This window comes from Typopeltis vanoorti, chromosome 19, assembly GCF_054136105.1.
Source record: "Typopeltis vanoorti isolate ZY-2024b chromosome 19, IOZ_Tvanoo_1.0, whole genome shotgun sequence".
NCBI lineage: Eukaryota > Metazoa > Arthropoda > Arachnida > Uropygi > Thelyphonidae > Typopeltis > Typopeltis vanoorti.
Window position 1 is genome coordinate 53,985,351 of NC_143567.1, and position 21,857 is coordinate 54,007,207.

At 37.4% G+C, this 21,857-nt stretch overlaps 1 protein-coding gene across 2 annotated transcripts in view; it reads right to left on the reverse strand.

Annotated features, from left to right (window-relative positions):
* The window catches only part of LOC150096126 (organic cation transporter protein-like), a 156,005-nt gene that overhangs the window by 51,018 nt on the left and 83,130 nt on the right, over window positions 1-21,857 (reverse strand). For both annotated transcript variants that reach the window (XM_090408869.1, XM_090408870.1), the window contains one exon: window positions 2,597-2,811. In XM_090408869.1, the coding sequence (XP_090264995.1) occupies window positions 2,597-2,811 (215 nt within the window). The remainder of the gene's footprint in view (window positions 1-2,596; window positions 2,812-21,857) is intronic.

Consider the following 21,857-nt stretch of genomic DNA (forward strand, 5'->3'; position numbering starts at 1 on the left):
AAATTAATTACAAAGATCTTTCACAGAACTTGCCATCCACTAGCAGTAGCAAAGACATTGGCAAAGAGTATAAAGCTAGCACAGGATGGTTTGAGAAATTCAAGAATAGAACCGGTATCCATAGTTGTTAGACATGGAGAAGGTGCTAGTGTTGACAAAGAAGCCGCTGATAGGTTAATGAAGGAATTTCAGAAACTGATGAAGTCAGAAGGTTACAGACCAGAACAAGTTTTCAACTGTGATGAAACTGGGCTTTTCTGAACGAAAATGCCTAAGAGAATGTTCATCACTAAGGAGGAAATGGCATTGCCAGGACACAAGCCAATGAAAGACAGACTAACTTTGTTTTATTTGTGCCAATGCCAGTAGTGACCTGAAGATAAAAACCTCTGTTGGTTTACCACTCTGAAAATTCTAGAGTCTTTAAAAAGCAAAAAGTTAACAGGCACAAACTCAGCATTATGTGGGGAGGTAACAGCAGAGCCTTGGTAACCAGGCAATTCTTCTGGGAGCAGATGACAGAGGTCTTTGTTCCCACAGTGAAACAGTATTTACAAGAAAAGGGTCTATCTGAGAAAGTTCTTCTTATAATGGACAATGCTCCAGCACATCCACCACAGTTGGAAGAAGATTGAAGAGTTTAATTTCATCAAAATTAATTTCTTGCTTCCTAATACCACACACACACACACACACACACACACACACACACACACACACACCACTCTTACAATCAGTGGATCAATATGTTATTTCCAACTTCAAAAAGCTTTATACCAAAGCTCCTTTCCAAAGATATTTCAAAGTTATCACTAACACATAACTAACCTTCAGGGAATTCTGGAAGAATCACTTCAATATTCTTCATTGTTTACATCTTATTAGTCAGGAATGGGAAGATGTTTCTGTGAGAACTCTAAAATTAGCCTGGAGAAAGTTCTGGCACAACTGTGTCTGAGGAACTGCATTGGAAGGATCTGAAAGCGAAACTGACATTGTACATGCAGTTGTCTCCCTTGGGAAGACTATGCATTTGGAAGTTGATGAAGCAGATGTAGAGGAGATGGTAGATGAGCACAACGTTGAGCTGACCACTGAAGAGCTACATTAAGAAGAGAGGAGGAAAAAGAAAGGGATGAGGAGGAAAAGCAAATTTCTTCAGAGGATGAAGAAGACAGCAAGAAAAAGGGAGCAATTCCAACAAGTGACGTAAAAAAATCTTTCAGCATTGGGGTGAATTGCAAGAACTGGTTAACAAGTGGCATCCAAATCAAGGTGTTGTCTCTAGAACCACCAACATCTTCAATGACAATGTCATTAATCACTTTAGAAGGGTGTTAAGGAAATGACAGATTCATCCAACATTGGATAAGTTTTTTAAACCTCCCTCACCTAAGAGACAAAAAGAGGCAACTGATGACAACAAATCGAAAATTCCTGAACCACAAACCAGCCACAAGAAAATTGATTTTTTTTTACAATTTAATTGAAGATGATTTTCATACTAATCATGTAAAACCAAAGATTTCATAAATAAAAATTAATATGTAATGGTATACAAAATGCATATTTATAGTGTAAAAATGCTCCTCACCCCTCCATTTCTTTGCATTTTCTTCATTTAGTTGAGAATATATATATATATATTTTTTGAATCTGGGAACGGATTAATTGATTTCCCATAAAATATAATGGAAAATTGGGTTTCGAGATACATACTTTTCGAGATATGAACCGCAGTCAGGAAGGAATTAGGTTCGCAAGTTGAGGTACCACTCTGTGTATGTATGTGTGTGTGTGTATATATATATATATATATATATATATATATATATATATATATATATATATATATATATATGTTAAAGATACCAAGCTATTTTAAACCTGGTTTTACTCCATTTCCCAAGTAAGCAAACAGACAAACAAGTTAAGTTTGCACCTGCAAGTGTTACAAGTCTAGCTGACCCTGCATGTAGTGCAAGACCAAGCAACTCATGGTAAAAGTAGAATAAGCTCTAATCACTAATCTTAATATTTACCCTGAATGCAAAGCACATCTCCTGGAGGAGATGTATGATGCTTTGTTAGTGATCAGAGCTTATTCTACTTTTACCATGAGTTGCTTGGTCTTGCACTACATGCAGGGTCAGCTAGACTTGCAACACTTGCAGGTGCAAACTTGACTTGTTTGTCTGTTTGCTTACTTGGGAAATGGAGTAAAACCAGGTTTAAAATAGCTTATCTTAAACATTTATTATACCCAAGGTAAAATACTTTCTACATACATACATACATATATATATATACACACACACACATACACACACAGAGAGAGAGAGAGAGAGAGAGAGAGAGAGAGAGGGTTAATACTTTATGTAAAGGAATACTAATCCTTTGATTAGTATTCCTTTACATAAAAGGAGATACTAATCATTTAACTCATGATATTACTGTCCATGTTAATGTTACAATATTAATCCCATGGGTAGAATTAGTCAAGCAGCATGAATCTCTCAGGTCATCTCTTATGTACAAATGTAATATTTTAATTATAGAAAGAGCAAATATTTCATAGAAAATACAATGTACTTACCTTGTGGTACTGCTAGTATGAAAATGCACAACAGGCCTCCTATTATCATACTTATCAGTAGTGATACTCTGCGACCCAAATAATGTACAATACACAAACTGATGAAATATACTGGAAATTCGACTGCTCCAGAAAGAGAAAAGTTAAGAAAATGATCTTCAACCAGTTTATTTATTCTCAATGAGAGGCCATGACAGATAAAACTGCTAATTAGCCTGCATAATAAAATGAATTATTCATTAATACATACAATTTCTTTATACAAAAATGATCCAGTAAATAGCATATTTCAATGAACAAAATGGCAAAATAAAGAGGACTATATATAAATATCCCATTCAAAAGTTATTACCACAAGAAATGGCCTTGAGACATGATCTAGACTATATTATTATTATTTTAATGTTATTTCTTCATGGAGTCAAAAAAACTCATTGTGGAAGGTCTTCACTGTGGCATACAAAATGCATTGAACCATGTTTGAAACTCATTCACCAACCAGTTCATGTAAAGAACTTATTCCTCATTTTTGCTCACATCCTCCATACTCAGCTTCCAGGGAAAGGCCTCCTCTCTCTCTCTCTCTCTCTCTCTCTCTCTCTCTCTCTCTCTCTCTCTATTCTATGAAAACGTTTCTTCCACATTAAGTTGGTAACACTCCTTACCAGCTTATATGTCTAAGTCATATCCTCCTTCCCCATTTCTTCTTCACTAGACTCTGCAAATAGCATTTGCACATACTGGCTTCATACCCAACATTCCAGAGACCTAACACCACCTTAGTTATCCCCTTCCAAGCTGGTTTCAACTGATGGTGAGTTAGCTGGTCTCAAACAGGAGTGACAGGGGTTTTTCCTCACAGAAAACTAGGTTTTTTTTTTATCCCACAAAACAGGTAATCAGATTTTAAAACCATGTAACAAGATCTGTTACATATGTGGCCTTATACAGTGAAACCATAACCTCTTTGCATCTACATGTCATGGTCCTCATCATTGCCATAATCTATTGCAATATCCTCACAATTTCAGCAATGTCATCTAAACTTTAGGTTCTGTCTGCTTGACTCTCAGATCTCTCACTCCTCTGCCTTTGTCAAAGTTTTCCCCACTAATTGCACACCTGACATTCCATCCTCATCTAGAAAAAATTAAAACATAATGCTTTACAACATTGAACTGCTAGCACAACTCACTTACCCATTTACAAAGTCTGTTCATATTCTTCTATAAGGCCACATTTGCTCTACCTCATCATAGTTGTCCCCCAATACTCTACCGTCCACAAGATAACTACTTATCTATAATTAGACCTGTGTGACTTGTATTATTAACATACATGCAACAACAGGAAGAGGAAAGTAACTGGTACACCACCAGTTACTTTCCTCTTCCAAGCTGCTGCACTTACATAACTTGCTGATAATACCTGTGTGATAGCCAATTGCCCCATCCAATTCATTATCACAGATGTGAGACCAATATTCCAAGGTTGGGTGGATTTGGAATTCATAAAGTGTTAGGAGTTGGGCAAAAGATAAGTAATGTTTAGAACCAAAAGAATACCAAGCCTTTTGAAGATAGAAGAGGTTGACAAGATGAGTCTTTGACTCCATGAGGTCTTGGGGTAATAGTAATAATAATAATAATAAGATGTATTTTTGCCAGGATAAGCTACATGTGAAAGTCAGCTAAGGAAGAGAAACTAATCTTTGTTGGTGAGTGAAATGTTATCAAAAGTGAGAGAGAGTGAGGCATGTCTTTCTTCTGGGAAATAATACAGGACAAGACTGATTTCTTGTACAATTAAAATTTACTAAATTATCTTCATCTTGCTTAGAGTCAGAAGATCAGTGCTTAAGGCACTGGCCATAGAAGATTTTGAAGGTTGAGTCATCAAAGCACTATGAGGTTTTGTGAATGACAATGAGATGAAATGTACTGTCATCAGCAAAGTTATAAAGAGGATTGGATGTTAGTAAGAGAAGATCATTGCTGTATAAGAGAGAGAGAGTGTAGGTGATAGCACAGAGCCTTGGGTATGGTACTTCAAGCACTGATGGAAAAATAAGATAAGAAGAAATCATCCACCATGATTTCTTCTTTGGAGTGAAAGCTGATGATCCACTCATAAAGGGTAGGATGGAGACGATAAAAGAGCAGCTTGGAAAGAAGTCTGTGATGTCAGACTCAATCAAATCCTTGAAAATATCAAGAATCAGCAATGAGATTTTGCAAATCTTCCATGACCTGTGTCCAAAGGTAGGTAAAGTTAATGAGAAATTTGCTGTAGAATGAGAAAATGACAGAATCTATATTGGTGGTTACTAATTAAGTGATGGGTCTCTAGGTGCAGAAGCAGATTGCTGATGATCTTCTCCATCACTTTTGTGAGGACAATGGGATAGTAGTTTGATGGCTGACTTTTATTTCCTCTAGCATCTATCCAACAACAACTCGTCTAGCATCTATCCAACAGTATGAAAGCAAGCTTTCATCCAATGCATGTTTTATGTATACATTGGATGAAAGCTTGCTTTCATGCTGTTGGATAGATGCTAGATGAGTAGGGAAGATTGTAAAGGTGATACCGGTGATACCGGATGGATGTTGCTTCTGAAGCCCAAGATCTTTACACAACTAGAGGAATACCATCTGGGCCAGAGGATATACTAATATCAAGGCTATTGAGTATTTTCCTGATGTCTTTTCCTTGTTTAGATGCCTTGGTCATCTTAACAAGATTTGGAGGAGAAGACTGATGCCAAGGTCTTTAGGAGATGTTATCATTATAACATCTCCTATAGACCTTGGAGTGAGAGGTGGAAACATGGAAGGACAGAAGTTGCATCTTTTAAATTTATATATTTGTATGATATTCAAATGTTAGAAATTCATGCAAATCCATATGAGGCCTGATCAAGGCCTCATATGGATTTGCATGAATTGTGCAAAGATTTGATCACCTGGTTTTCATAGTGATGAGGACATATTACAAAGGGTCCAAAGAAGTATGAATAAGGTCTTTGAAATGTGGAAAGTTTTAAATATGGGGTATGAAAGCAGATTGAGGGAATGAAATTTGCACCTCTTGTGAATAAAGGAAGAAGAAACGATATGATCGAGATGTTTAAGTTGTTAAGGATTAATGCAGAAGAAATCTTTCATAGAATGGAAGAGGGAGAGGGTTGAAAAAGAGTCTATCCCTGGAAACTGCATAAGGAGAGTGTAAGCAAGTGAGTAAGGAGTAGGTTCTTTGCATGGAAAGTGGTTGGTCAGTAGAATTCACTGCCTGACAGTGTGGTAAATGATGACATATTGAATGAGCTTAAAGCACAGTTTAATAAGTTTTGGGTTTAACAGTATATACTTCTTGCAATGAGTCTTTTGCCTCATGGAGATCTGGTTTTACTACCACCACTAATATTATACAAAAATAAGTCTTATATGTTAGAAATAACTGCACATTATAAATAAAGATTATAACATTAAATATCAGTAGAAAAGCTATTTCTGAGCTCTCTGTTAAGAGAGTTAAAGATTCTTGGTGCGAGAAATAAAGTAGAACTGCAGGATACTTTTCTTGCCCCTGAGATAGCTGGTTAAGTAGACCATCTTGCCTGAGGATACAGTGCTGGTCATGTCTCAATGACCAGCACTGTATCCTAATCGAAGAAACACTGCAGCTAATAACACTAATTTAATCCTCTCATTGTCAGGCAGTAATAAGGCATACTTCTCTTTTTACATTGGAAAAAACATTGGCTTAATGTAAAAAGAGAAGTATGCCTTATTACTGCCTGACAATGAGAGGATTAAATTAGCGTTACTAGCTGCAGTGTTTCTTCGATTAAGATTCTGTTGTGCAAATTGTTTAATTTGCCAAGGATATATTTTTGGCACTAGTTGGCATGAGCTAAACATTGGTCTTCATGTGGGCTGCACCAAGAGAAGTAAATTTGATATTTAAATGCATGCTGATATTGTCTAAATTGTAGATAAATACATTACTGTGAGACATATCAGTGTGCAACGTGGTGTTTACATAAATTTCTTACATCATATTATCATAAATGCACTGCTTTTGTTAGCCCACTGATGCAATTATTAATATTATTATTATTATATGACACCTCCAGGCAGTCCAAAGACTCATCGAGGGAGGGGTACCTATTCCACAACTCAATCCACCAAGTACAATGAACCATAACTACTTTCATCATCTGCACCAATGCCATCTACTGCTGACCACTACCACTAGTATTTTCACAGACAATCACAAACATCCATGCCCATGACAGGGTTCGAACCCGCAGCTTTTTGGCTGGAGAGTGGATACACTAACCACTCGGCCAACAAGGCTGGCAATATGGCAGTAAAAGGCAAATCATTGCATAGGTCTGCACAGAAGACAAATAAAGTAAAAAGCATGGATTTCACAAAAATGATACAGTGCTATGAATGTAGTATGTATGAGTGGGAAGATGTCACGGATATTTATGTGGAGAGCCTGAATAAAAGAAAAAAATGAGTTTCGGTATATAGGAAATGCAATATTCTGATGGACCATGAGGCATGCTTAAATATGAGTTTAAATAGTTTAAATATGAGTAGGGAATATGGCATCATAACTGACGACAGTTGAAGATTGTGTGAATGTTCAGAGAATGTGTGGAAGTGATAGCGAGAAAAACAGAGTGCAATTAACAGTAAGGTAGCAAGCAGGGTTAATTTTATCGCCATTCACACACAAGTGTGTGTGAATGGCGATAAAATAGCGAGAGCGAACAATAGTGAAAAAAGGATGCAAGATTTGATAGATGAAGTGGTGAAGATGTGGTGAAAGATAAGGCAAATGCAGAGTGAAATGAAGAGAACTGTAGATATCTGTGAAAGAGTGAAGAAGACAAAAACAAATGATGTCAGTATGAAAAAGGTAACGAAAGACACGCGAGTGGCATTGTATGGTGAGTCAATTATTAGAAGTGTGGTAAACAAGAAGATGCAAGTATTGTTTTCCAGGAGGTAAATTAATAGAGTGGTTAAAGCATTGGATATGATGAGTAAACGAGCAAAGGAGTAGCTAGTGGTAGTAAAGACAAATGACTTGACTGGAAACAGGGAGAATGTAAAATTAGATATCAGGAGGGTGTTGAGAAGGATAAAAGATAATAATGTGATAGGAAAGATAGTGGGTTTCCCAGTATGACAATGATGAGATGAGGAGGAGAGCAAGAATTATTATTATGATGATGATTCAGGCCTCCATGGAGTCACAAGAATCATCATGGGAGGCCCATCCTAGAAAACACAAAGTCTATGATACCACTCCATGAACTCACTGACCGTTCGTGCTCTCACCACTCTATCAATTATTGCATTCCATGGTTCACCTATCATCCATACAAAGAAAGTACTCCTTACCCTCTCACTCACAACTTCCTGGAATGGTCAGTTATCGTCACTGCTTTCCCTGTTCTACCAAGCAAAAGAACTAACAAGTGTCAACCCTGTAACCACCTCTCAAGAGTTTAAAAGTCTCAATCATATCACCTCTCCTTCTATTTACCAAATTCTGCAGTCCACATTCCCTCCACCTATCCTCATAAGTAACATTGCACAGCCTGATATCATATCTGTTATTTGCCTCTGCACTCTTTCCACAGTTAATTTATACCCTTCAAATCCCAGGGACCAAATTTGAGCACAGTAATCCGGGTGTAATCTGATCAGGGCTTTATACAATGGAATTACAACTCTTTCATCCATGCAGATCAATATCCTCAGTATTGCAGCAATCCTCTTGGTTACAATAAATTTAGTTTAATCCTTTATCCAAGTGTAAGCAAACAAAGTTTGCACCTGAAAATATCTTCAAGACTAGGGTAAGGTAGTGCAACACCAGGCAACTCCAAGCAAAGTTGGACCAAGCTCTCATTACTCCTTGTCTCAGTATCTCCCATAGTGCAAAGCACATCTCCTTGCAGGCATATAATTCAATAATAAGGTGGTACACCTGTTGGCAGCACCTATAGGTAAATATGACCTCTCCTATTGCTTCTGCCTTAGTATCTCCACGTTTGGGTCTGCCTCCCACTGACGAGACTTCAATAAAGGTTGAAAACGGTCTGGGTAGTGGCCCTTCCCTTAATGCATAGCAGTATACATGTCTGCAAGGAGATGTGCTTTGAATTATGGAGATACAGAGACAAGGAGTAATGAGAACTTGGTCCACCTTTGCTTGGAGTTGCCTGGTGTTGCACTACCTTACCCCAGTCCTGAAGATATTTTCAGGCACAAACTTTGTTTGCTTACACTTGGATAAAGAATTACAGTAAATTTATTATAGTCTAACCAAGTGAAAAATAAACCTCCAACATCTTTCTCTAAATCCAGAGTAATTCAATAATAAGGTGGTACACCTGTTGGCAGCTCCTATAGGTAAATATGACCTATTGCTTCTGCCTTAGTATCCCCATGTTTGGGTCTGCCTCCCATGCTGGATATATATGAGAGCCTCTGCTTGGGGTAGGTTTTTGCCTGTCTCTGAGTAGAGCCACTTCTGAGATTATGGCTCTGTCTGGTGGTGGGGGTGAGCCTGCTGCTGGGTAGAGCCAATGCTGAGAAGTTCTTTTTGGTAATAGAGTGAGCCTCTCACTGAGTGGAACAAAGCTGAGTTGGACGATCTTTCGGGATCGTCTAATTTTTAGAGAGGTCTTTACTTAAATACACCTCAATAAAGGTTGAAACCAGTCTGGGTGTGGCCCTTCCCATAATACATAGCGGTATACATGTCTGCAAGGAGATGTGCTTTGCATTATGGGAGATACTGAGACAAGGAGTAATGAGAGCTTGGTCCACCTCTTGGTTACCTTCACCACCTTTGCAATATGCCCCCTGAATTTCAGGTTTCTATCAATCATCACTCCAAGATCCCTTGCCTACCCCCACTTTCTCCAGTACAGTTCCTCCAACAGAGTATGCAGCCTCCCATCATTGTATCCCAAACTTCAAGACTTTACATTTAGCTGAATTAAACTGAAACCCCCATTTATTTTCTCATCTGTTCAGTTTATTTAAATCATCTTGCAGGGATACTACATCTGCATTATTACCCTTCCCAGCTTCACATAATCTGCAAACAACCGAATATCCTCTTGCAATCCATTGACAATGTGATTGATATAAAGGTTAAACAATACAGATCCCAGTACTGAACCATATGGTACCCCACTTATAACCTTCTTCCTTAATACCACTCCGTTATACACGGCTCTCTGATACTTATCAGATAGTCAATCCTGAATCTAGTTCGCTAACCTGACATCTAAATTCATGTACTGCAATTTAAATATTAGTTATTATGTGGTTCCCTGTCAAATGCCTTTGTACAATCCAAAAGAAGAATATGCCTTTCCCTCATCAACTGCTCTTGTAACTTTATGATAAAAGGCAATCATATTATTAAAACAACAGAATCTCTTAACAAATTGATGCCGACTCTCACAGATAACATTACCCTCATCTACCCCACACTGTAAATGATCCCTCACTAATTTCTCCAAAATCTTAACAACTACTGATAAAATACAAACTGGTCTTTTCATCAGTTTAATGAAAACAAACTGGTTTGATACTTCCAGTCTGCTATTACCCTTATGCAATGGCACTATCTTACCTTCATTCCACTCCTTGGGCATCTTTCCCATGCCTAGACTTTCAATGAAAAGCCAGGTCAACAGAGCTGTTGGTTCTTTAGCACATTCTCTAAAACCTGTAGTAAAATCCCACACAGTTCAATTGCTTTATTGATATCCAGAGTACTCAGTATTTGAAACATTCTCCCCTTGCACTTCTAAACCCTGAACCTGTCCCATCCCTCTAGTATTAAAACCTACTTCTCTAGAATGAAATACCCCAATAAAGTGTTCATTGAACAACTCCACTATGTCCTTTACATCAATCACTTTGTTCCCATTTTTATCCAACAATGCCATTCTTCCACAATCCTTTCTCCTAATACTGGCTACATAACGAAAGAATTCTTTAGGATTTTCTTTGGATTTCTTAGCTAATCTCTTCTCATATTCCAGTTTTGCCTTCCTTAACATACTAGTCACTCCCTTGGCCTGCATCTCATCTTCATGACTCTACTCTCCACACCTCTCATTCCCATTTGATATTGTTTGTCATCCACTTTACATTAAATTGTGTTCTCTTCTTCACTCACAGTATACAACTTGATATTGCTGCCAATAAATATTCCTTAACAAGTTCCCAAGCACTGACAATAACTTGCTCCTCTAATTCCTCCCTCCATGCAACTGACCCAAGCTGATATCTAAGACTATTATAATCACCTGCCTTATAATTCCACATGCATTCCTTTCTCTTTGATACTCATGCATATCTATTCATCTTGCAAGTCAAAACAACACAGTCGCTCTCTCCATCTAAAGGCAGAGATGCCATCTCAGTTATAATCAGATCTTCTGATATCATGACCAAATCTAAAACTCTTGAACCTCGTCTTCCTTCTACTATATGTTGTCTAAGACATTTATTCCATTCCTTACTACTACTACTACATGCAGTTTCCTCTTCCCAATTTATACTATTGTAGATAAAATCTTCCATAATAATCATTCTTTTTGCACTTTCCAAACTCAACTGCCTAAACATCTCCTGCTCTTCACTCTCTATGCTCTCTGAGTTATAGCAACATCACACTAAATATCCTGTCTTGCCCACCTCTACCTCACACAATATGTTTTCAAAACCATTAGTGCCACTGCCCTCCAAATCCTCCACTCTGAGAGGACATAAGTCATCACTCATCATAAACAGTACTCCACCACTGCATTTGCCCTTCCTATCCTGTCAAAAAATGCTATACCTTGCTACTTCTATTCCTGTCAGTATATCATCAACCATGTGTCAGAAATCCCAATAATCTTTGGACAGGCTGATGCTATCTGCACCACCAATTCATCTCCTTTATTCCATATACTCCTAGCATTAGTATAAAGAATCAAGGCACTGTCACTGTTTCTATACCTGTCATTATCCCCTGCAGACATCACTGGATTTAGCATTACCCAATGTATTCCCCTAACTCATCTCCCAAGTGCCTATTCCCACAAGAGGCCACCTCTTCTACCATTCATCCTGATAATTCTAGTTTCCCTGCATTGATGCACTGACCTCAGAGAGCAACACAACATTCCCTCCTGATGCCTACATCCTTCCTCACTGAAATGCAAGCTATCTCTCTTGCACATCCTTTCTGTCCTCAAATTTCTCCCCTATAAGCATCCACATAATCCAAGCCTCTCTTTCTACACATTCTTACTATTATACTATTCATTATTGATTCTCTTCTCTGCAGCCCTGCATCATCATACCTGGGCAACAAACTAATTATCTTCCCTCTCTCACCATACAACCTCAAGCTTGAACCTCAGATCTCTTGCTGCCCGATTCACACTGTCTCTCAAGTCATTCGTGCCAACCATCACAATCATCTTATCCATCTTGCTTATTAGTCCAGGCAAGCACTCCTCTGACATTCTATCTTGTACACTGTGGAATATCGAGTCTCCATACATCACATCTCTTACCACTCTTTTTTTTGCTTGTTCACTTGCATTCCTCACTCTCTCTCCTCTAACATTTTCTTTCTTTGTCCTCCCACTTACCTGTCATCTCATCATTTATCCCGTTCCAGCACTGCTTCGCCTTTCTCTCATTATGAATGATATGTTAGCAGAAATGAAAATGAAAAAGAAATGTGTGAAGGGAAAGGAGTGCAGGTGGTTGATGTGTGGAATGAGTTTGAAGGATAAATTGAACTGTATAAGAGTGATGGACTGCATCTGCATTGTTTTGGTGAGAGTCATTTGGAGAAACTGCTGCTAGAAGGGAGATTAATGAGTGCAGAGAATGAATCTGAGCAAGTAAAAAGCAATGTGAAAGAGTAGGAGAGTAAGGAAGGAGAGATTGAAGTGGTGCTTATGGATAAAGAAGTGGGTAGCATGAGTGTAGAGAATGAGAGAACAAGTGTACAAGACAAACAGGGAAATGGGAAGACTCTGGGTGGACAGGAGAACACAGCATGAGAAAGGTAGATGCTCCAAGAGGATGTGAATGCAGGTGTAGACAAAAGCGGAATAGTATGACCTCGGATGTAGAGAAAAAAAGTTGGATTTGAAGAGGGTTTGGGATGAGTAAGGAGAAAAAGAGGATAAAAACAAGGGAAATTAAAAGGTTGCATTGATTGAGTTCATGCACTCAAATATTGTTGGAATAAGTGAGACATGGTTGGATGAATATGACTTCCTGACAGGAATAGAGATGGAAGGGAATGATATATTTTGTGAAGATAGAAAGGGTAAAAAAGGAGGTGGAGTGCTATTAATGATAGAAAAAAGAGTTATGTCTATACATGATACAGAGATACAAGGGGGGGGGAGATAGTAGAAGTGGTTTGAGGCAGTATGGTGTGAGACAGAGTGAATAGATTGAAATTCTTCGACATATGTTATTATACACCTGGTAATGTGGATCGTAGAGACTAGGAAATGTATTAGCAAATCAGCTAAGCAAATAGGAAAAAGAGTGATCATTATGGGTGATTTTAATTATGGCAATATAGACTGGGATGATGAGATAGCAACTGGAAGTAAAGAAAATGAGTTTCCTGAGTTTTTGAGGACAACTACCTCAGGCAGTACATAACAGAGGACACAAAAGGATTGAGGGTCTTGGATTTGATGATCTCATCAGAAGATATTATTATAAATAAGGCATTAAATCTCCCTCCAGTTGGTGAGAATGACCATGAAGTGATTACATGGATGGTTGCCAATCATGTGAGGAAAGGGTATATGTGAAACTACAAGGCTGATGATTATGAGAAGCTCAGGAGACAGCTTGCAGTTGTAGCATGGAATGAGGAGTTGGGTGGAAAGGAGATCATGTAGTAGAAGCAATATCTAAATGTATTCCAAAGATCAGAAGGCATTATGGAGGTAACATAAGAGGAGTAGTAATAATCAGTTTCATGAGGAATACAAAGAACAGTCAAGGAGGGTGATTTGGCTGGTAAGGGTAGCAGAAGCAAAGTACGAGCAGCAGTTAACTAATGAAGCCAAAAAAAAAAAAAAATCCTAGGGAGTTCTTTTGATATGTAGCCAGCAAAAAAAAAAAAAAAAAAGAATGGCAGCTGCTTCAGAGGATATAGTTCAGATATTTAAAGATATTTATAAAGATCTTTCATTCTTGTGAATGTGACATCATGGACAGTTTGAAAGCAGTTGATGAGGAGGAGAGACTGACTGTAAGTGAGCAAGAAGTATATCGGGAATTGAGCAAACCTGATGTTTATAAGGCTGTGGGAGTTGATGATATATCACTACATATTTCGAAGGAATATGCCAGGGAGTTGGCATTTGCTTTGGTATATTTGTTTAATATGAGTCTTGCATTGGGTCAAGTTCCAAAGGAGTGGAAGGAAGGCAAGATTGTGCTGCTTCATAAGGGAGGTGAGAGAACTCAAGAATCAAATTATAGGCCTATGTGTCAGTTGTTGTGTTAAAGTGTTGGAAAGGCTGGTGAGAATCAGAATCCAGTATGGGTTGACAACATGCGGCTCGTTCTATTTGTGAATGATCAATTGTTCGTATTCCACCTTGTTTTTTAAAACTATTCCTATGTAGCCACTGAAGATGGTCTGTAATATTCAGACTGAAATATTTGGCAAATTAAATAATATTCTTGTGTAAACGTGTATATATTTTATAATAACAATTCTATTATCTTTAATGGACAGCATGGATTTGCTAAAGGGAGGGCATGTTTTAGTAATCTACTTACTTATTACAATAAGGTGATGGCTTCATTGGACAAAGAAGATGGATACACAGTAATATACTTAGATTTTGCAAAGGCTTTTGATAGATTACTGCATGATAAGTTGATGGGATTGGATATTAGACTAGTGTATTGGATTGGAGATTGGCTATCTGATAAGTATCAACAAGTTGTGTATGGGATAGCAATATCCCAGAAGAGGAAAGTCAATAGTGGTGTCCCTCAGAGGTCAGTTTTAGGGTCACTGCTCTACTGTTTAACCTGCATGTTCATGATATCAGGGAAGGTTTTAATGGAGGTACACAGCTGTTTGTAGATGGTGCAAAATTGAAATGAACTATGAGGAGTAGAGCAGATGTTGTGGCCTTACAAGATGATCTGAGTACTCTGAGTGAATGGGCATGGTGGTGGGGATGCCAGTTCAATGCTGTGAAATATAAGGTTTTAAAATTTGGAAAACAAAGATGAGATGCAGAATTTACTCTTGGTGGGGATATAATGTAGAAGGTGGAGAAAATAAGAGATCTTCGAGTGTAGCTGATAAGGATCTAAAATTTAGAGTACATACTGCCAAAATTGTGAGGACAATACAACGAATTCTGGTAATGATGCAGATGACACTGAAAATAAGGAGATTCTAGTTCATGAGGTAGCAGGGTTTTTTCTCCCAGAAACTCGGGGTTTTCATCCTGCATACAGACAAATCGGCCCTTCAGAACACACGCATTTTACAGACAAAAAATACTATATGTAGAGGTGGACAGTAGATGCCGTTGATTCATAGTAGAGGCTCAGTGTAGTGGTTGAGACAGTTGTAATAGTAGGTGTCCTCCTGCGATGAGCCTTCGGACTCCTTGGAGGTGTCAGGAATAATAATAATAATTTATTTAATAAGATAAACATGTTCATGATATCAGGAAAGGTTTTAACGGAGATACACAGCTGTTTGTAGATGATGCAAAGTTGAAATGAACTGTGAGGAGTAGAGCAGATGTTGTGGCCTTACAAGATTAACCTGAATACTCTGAGTGAAAGGGCATGGGAGTGGGTATGCCAGTTCAATGCTGTGAAATGTATGATTTTTTAAAATTTGGAAAACAAAGATGAGATGCAGAATTTACTCTTGGTGGAAATATAATGTTGAAGGTGGAGAAAATAAGAGATCTTCGGGTATTAGTTGATAAGGATCTAAAATTTAGAGTATGTATTGCCAAAATTGTGAGGACAATACAACGAATTCTGGCAATGATGCAGATGACACTGACTTGTAGAAGTAAGGAGATTCTAGTTCCATTATAAGGCTCTGATCAAGCCACATATGGAATACTATGCACAGATTTGGTCACCTGGTTTTCAATTTACAGAATCTAGTGGGTAGGAGGAAGAGGGGTGATATGATAGAGAGAGAGAGATACATTTTGGTAAGGGGTTGTTATAGGATTAACATTGAATAGATTTTTCATAAAATGGTGGGAGGACAAGAGGTCATCCCTGGAAGCTGTATAAGGAGGATGTGAGCAATGGAGTTAGAAGGAGGTGTTTTGCATGGATTGTTGTGAATGATTGGACTGCATTGCCTGAGAGCATGGTGTCTACAGAGAATCTGAATGTGTTTAAGGCACAGTATGATGATCTGTGTGTGTGTGTGTGTGTATGAAAAAAGGGACCTCCTAGATTTGTCTCTGACTCCATGGGGTCTTAGGGTAATAATAATAATAACTTTTGTATTCTTTCCTATCTCCTCACCAGCAGAAAATTATATATGAAATTTTTGAATATATCATTGTTTAATAGAGTGTCTGTATAAGTTTATGAGACACAACATGCTTGATGTAGTGTAATCTAATGTGTAATATGTAATATGGAGACTAATATGTAATGCAATAGAATACATACATTAATTTATCTATAACCAGTTAATTTGTTTGCAACACTGGTCAATGCAGTTTATCTCACAACTAAAAACAAATTCACAAGAATCCATGTCTTGTAGTGAGAATTGAACCCATGGCTTATTGGCAGAGCAGGAATGCTAGCTACTTAGCCAACAGGCAGGCAATGAGGCTTGAAATATTTATTCCTTAGTAGCTGGCTGTATTACTTTCATTTCTCTATCCCATGTTTCTTTTTCTCCTTTCAATCTATAGTTGAAGGTGCACATATTAATTAATCACCCTGTGATCATTGAGCTAATTTGCCAAAGCACATCTTTCACATTTTTGTTTTTTCCACCCTCTTTCCTTTAGCAGCAACTGGCTATATAATATAATGCCCCTGTTAGCCTCAAATGCACTGTCTCTCATGTTCATTAACAATACTCTGATTATCAGCATCATCATCATCATCAATAACCATTTTAAAAATAGAAAAATTCAGAATGTTTGATTTCATGAGTTATTTTTGCATCGAGACTATATTTCTTCTCTGTTTCATCCCAATTTTCATCCCAATCATGTGATGACCTGCATTAGAACTAATAGTGGTGTCAAAGGCATCAAAGAAGTGTAAGAAACATACAATTTGGATGAGTGTGTGATATGTTATTCAGGATTTTGCATACTTTCCAACTGTATGTTTTTTTTTTTCAATTTAAAAATGAATATTATTCTTAAATTGGAATGATGCATTTTTTTTTTTATTATTATTATGTGATACCTCCAAGGAGTTCAAGGACTCGTTGTGGAGTGGAGTGGAGTGCAATCCACTTCACTCCACACAACCAAACACTTACATTACTTAATCCTTCATCTAATGCTAAAATACTATTTTTATCTGTAAATCGCATGTGTTTCTGTCTTATTTTTCCTCTACACAGGATGTACTTCCTGCTGAGTTTTTGGGAGAAAAAAAGCAAAAAAAAGCCCACATAAAGATTCCTCTTGTTATAATGAGAAGGATGGAAGGGAGTTAGTTAATCTCATACAGAATTAGCAGGGTTTTCTCTCTTAGAAACTGAGGCAGGAAGTAAATCCTGCATATGGGAAAAACTTGCAAGAAAACATGCATAATTTATGGACATAAAAATACTATTTTTGTGTCGAGTGTAGATGGATTAAGTAATATAACTGTGGGGTTATGTGGTGTGAAGTGCAGTCCAGCAATGAATCCTTGATTACATTAAAAGTGGTGATAAGGCTGTAGCTTCAAATTATAGGCCAATCTGTATATCTGGAGTTGTGGTGAAGGTACGGGAGAGATTTGTGAGAAGTAGGATACAGAAGTGGGTTGATAACAGCAGTATTCTCTGTAGTTATCAGCATGGGTTTGTTAAAGGGAGATCATGTTTCACTAACTTATTTATTATAACAAAGTGACAAATACCTTGGACAGGGGAGATGCATATACAGTGGTGTACTTGGATTTTGCAAAAGCTTTTGATAGACTGCTACATGACAAGCTGGTAAATAAATTGAAACAGACGGGATTGGATAACAGACTTCTGAGTTGAATCAGTGACTGGCTGCCAGATAGGTATCAGAAATTTGTACATGGGGGGTGCAGTATCACAAAAGAGGAAATCACTAGTGGTGTACCACAGGATCAGTTTTGGGATCATTGTTGTTCAGTTTGTATGTTAATGATATTGGGATGGGTTTAACAAGTGATATGCAGCTGTTTGGAGATGATGCAAAACTGGAGAGAGCAATGTAGAGTCAAGAAGATGTTTTGGCCTCACAAGAGGACTTGAATAGATTGCAGGAATAGTCAGGTAAGGAGAACTATCAGTTCAATGTTGCAAAGTGCAAGGTTTTGAGATTTGGTAAGCAATGATGGGATACAAATTATACACTTGGTGGGGAGGTAGTGGAGATGAGAGATCTAGGAGTGATGGTGGAAAAGAACCTAAAATTCATGGGCCACATTGCACAAGTTGTGAAGACATCACATCAGATAATGACAATGATGCAGAGGACCCTGACATGCAGAAATAGAGAGGTTATGATGCCATTGTATAAGGCCTTGATCAGACCTCATATGGAATTTTGTGCACAGATTTGGTTGCTGGGTTTTCGTGGTGATGGGATATACTGAAAAGGATCCAGAGAAGATTCACAAAAGTGGTCTTTGGAATGTGGAGTAGGAGGACAGATTGAGAGAATTTAAGTTGCAGGGCCTCGTGAATAGGAGGACGAGGGGAGGGAGGGATATGATTGAAACATATAAGCTAGTCAGGGTTGTTATCAGGTTGATATGGAAGAGATTTTTCATGGTATGGGAGAGAGGGGAGGAGTAGAACAAGAGACCATCACTGGAAACTGTATAAGGAGGGTGTGAGAATAGAGGAGTGAGGAACAGGTTCTTTGCATGGAGAGTGGAATGCATTGCCTGAGTGTGTTGTGAATGTAGACACATTGAATCAGTTTAAAGCACGGTTGGATGAGGATTGTGCGCAATAGTGTTCACCTGCCACGATGAGTCTCTGACTCCATGGAGGTCAGATGATAATAATAATAATAATAATCTTTTTATAAATTGCACAATGGTCTTCTATATATCAGATTGCTACTGCAAATATTTTACAAATGGTAGATAAAGGAAGGAAGAAAGGAATGAGAGGATGGAACAAAGGGGAAGATGTTAATTTCTGGAAGTAGTATAAGGATGAGCAAAAGTTAGAATAAATTTTTTTTGCATGGCAAATGAGTGGGTGTATTACCAGAGTAGATGGAGAGTGCATAGAGGTAATCCATTTAAAGTGTCATATGATATCACTGAAAGTTAGAGTGGGCCATCTACAATGAGTTTTGGCTCTGTGAAAGTGTGATAGTAGTAATGATATTAATACAGTTTTAGCATGGAATGTGATAAGTGAAATTTGATAGATGAAATTCAAACTGATTTTAAGTTAAATGTGTGTGTGTGTGTGTGTGTGTGTGTGTGTGTGTGTGTGTGTGTGTGTGTGTGTGTGTGTGTGTGTGTGTGTGTGTGTGTTTATTTTTATTCCCTTTAGGAAATTTGCTTTACATAAATTATTTGCTTTCTTCACCCAGTGAATGTGCATTATAAAGAGTAGTATCAAACATTAGTTAGATACTGTGTTTGGTGCTAAAACAAAACTGTTTTGCTTGCATGTATGAGTATAATATCTGTGGGAGGGATCCATTTTTTATTATGTTCTTTTCATCCTAGTTGTTTCTAATTACACTAATTGTTATTAAATATACTACACGGACTGTAAATATTTCAATACTGTAATACAGTATTGAGATATTTACATGTGTTTAGTGATACATTAAAAATCTACTCATTTTCTTGCATCCATCTACAATATGGTATCTATTAGGGGTGGGATGTTTTTCACCATATACGGACATTTTCATTTTAGTCATTGGAAAGAATAGATGTAATCTCCAACAAAATACTAGCTTATGTAGGATATCTATTATTGATAAGATAGAAGAGCTGCTGCCAAAAACTCACGAAAAGTAGAATTGCGAATAGGTGGATAATTCCTATGATTATTGGAAATTATTTAGAAAAATTCTTAGAGAACAAAGTGAAATATAAATAAAACATAGAAATAAATAACACAAGTGCAACAAACTGTACAAAATGATTTGTTGCTCCATCATCCTACATGTATTCTTGCCATGCCACAGATAAATCACCAGATCAACATCATTAGTTCGTGGGATAATAATCCCCTCCCTATTGTTATTTATTGAGCTACTAATGTCTATAGCTGCTGTTTATTTTTGGTTAGTTATTTACAAAAACATCTCTTTCCCTCTCCTTATATATATATATATATATATATATATATATATATACTGTAAAACCCCGTTTTTACGTTCCCACAATCACTGTGACTTGCACGCTTGCAGCAGTAATGAAGTGATGAGTGATACCATGATTTTTCAATCACAGTATGAATTGATATTGCAGAATTTTTGCTATGTAATTTAGCATGTGAAAGTTACTTTCAAGTTGCGGTGGTGGATTATCCATGTTAGTAACATGGAGCAAAAGGACAGAAATGTATTTTGGTAGAAGAAAAGATGGCAATTCTGCGATGTGTAGATTGGCATGCCGGAATACGTGTGCACATAGCAAAAGATCTTGGATTCTCCGTGTCCACTTTGAACACGATAGTAAAAAACAGGTCAAGCACTGAACTCAATGCAAAAGCAATCTGGCGCTATGTCAAAAAAAAAGAAAGAAAGAAACGAAAAGCAAAAGCAATCGACAATTAAAGATTTTTTAAAATAGATAAATGTAATTGTAAATTCATTTATTTTCAGTAATTAAATTTTGTAATCCAGTATGTAGATCTTTTAGCTTTTTTTTTAATGTTTTTTTTTACATTGCCTGCTATTTACACTTTTTTCCATCTGTCCCCTGAAAAGTGTAAAAAAGGGGTTTTACTGTATATATATATATATATATATATATATATTTTTTATTTTTTTTTTCATTATGGCCATCAAAAATGCAAATATGCATATCTAGGTTTTATAGGATCATATGTAACTCCACCCCAGAAACCTTATTATTAATATTATGTAACACCTCCAAGGAGTCTAAGGATTCATCACATGACCTTATTGGACAGAAAATTTAATAACACAATTGTAAATTATTAAGAATTCGTTTGCCAGTAATGAAATTATTTCTAGAAAGTATTTTTAACTTGGGTATAATTATGTTAAAGATACCAAGCAATTTTAAACCTGGTTTTACTCCATTTTTCCCAAGTGAGCAAACAGACAAAATGTCAAGTTTGCGTCTGCAATTGATTCAAGACTAGCTGATCCCACAGGTAGTGCAAGACCAAGGCAACTCGTGGTAAAGGTGGAGCAAGCTCTGATCACTAATCTTAATATTTACCCTTAATGCCAAAACACATCTCCGAGAAGGGGATGTATGATGTTTTGTATTAAAGGCAAGGGGCCGCTACCCAGACCGGTTTCGACCTTTATTGAGGTAGAATGGGAGTTCATATCTCATCATCATTGGCCTCTTTAGAGTCAAAAAGTTGTGCTGAGAGCCAGCTTTGATAGTAAGAGAGGAGTAGAAAAGATAGAGTTGATAGTAGTAGGTAGTTAAAAGAGGCCTCAGTCGATCTGCTTGGCCACACTCAAGAGTCATCACCAAGCAGATCTCCGACATTTCCTCCCTCCATCCATTCTTTTCAGCTCTTGACGGCCAGTCATCTCTTCAGATGTCTGGCCGGCGAAAGGAGTGAAAAACAAATGAAAGAGGACACTTAAAAAAGAAAAACTGAGAAAGGACACAAGAAGTTACATATCACTAATAGGAAAGACAAACCGGAAAAAAAAAAAAAAACTGGGTGACATGAAAGACCAATTTAAACTGAGGAGAGTGGGGGAAAAGCCTGGCCTGGGTGATGCAGCCCACAAAGAGCTGCACCGCCTCGGTGTAAGCCTTCG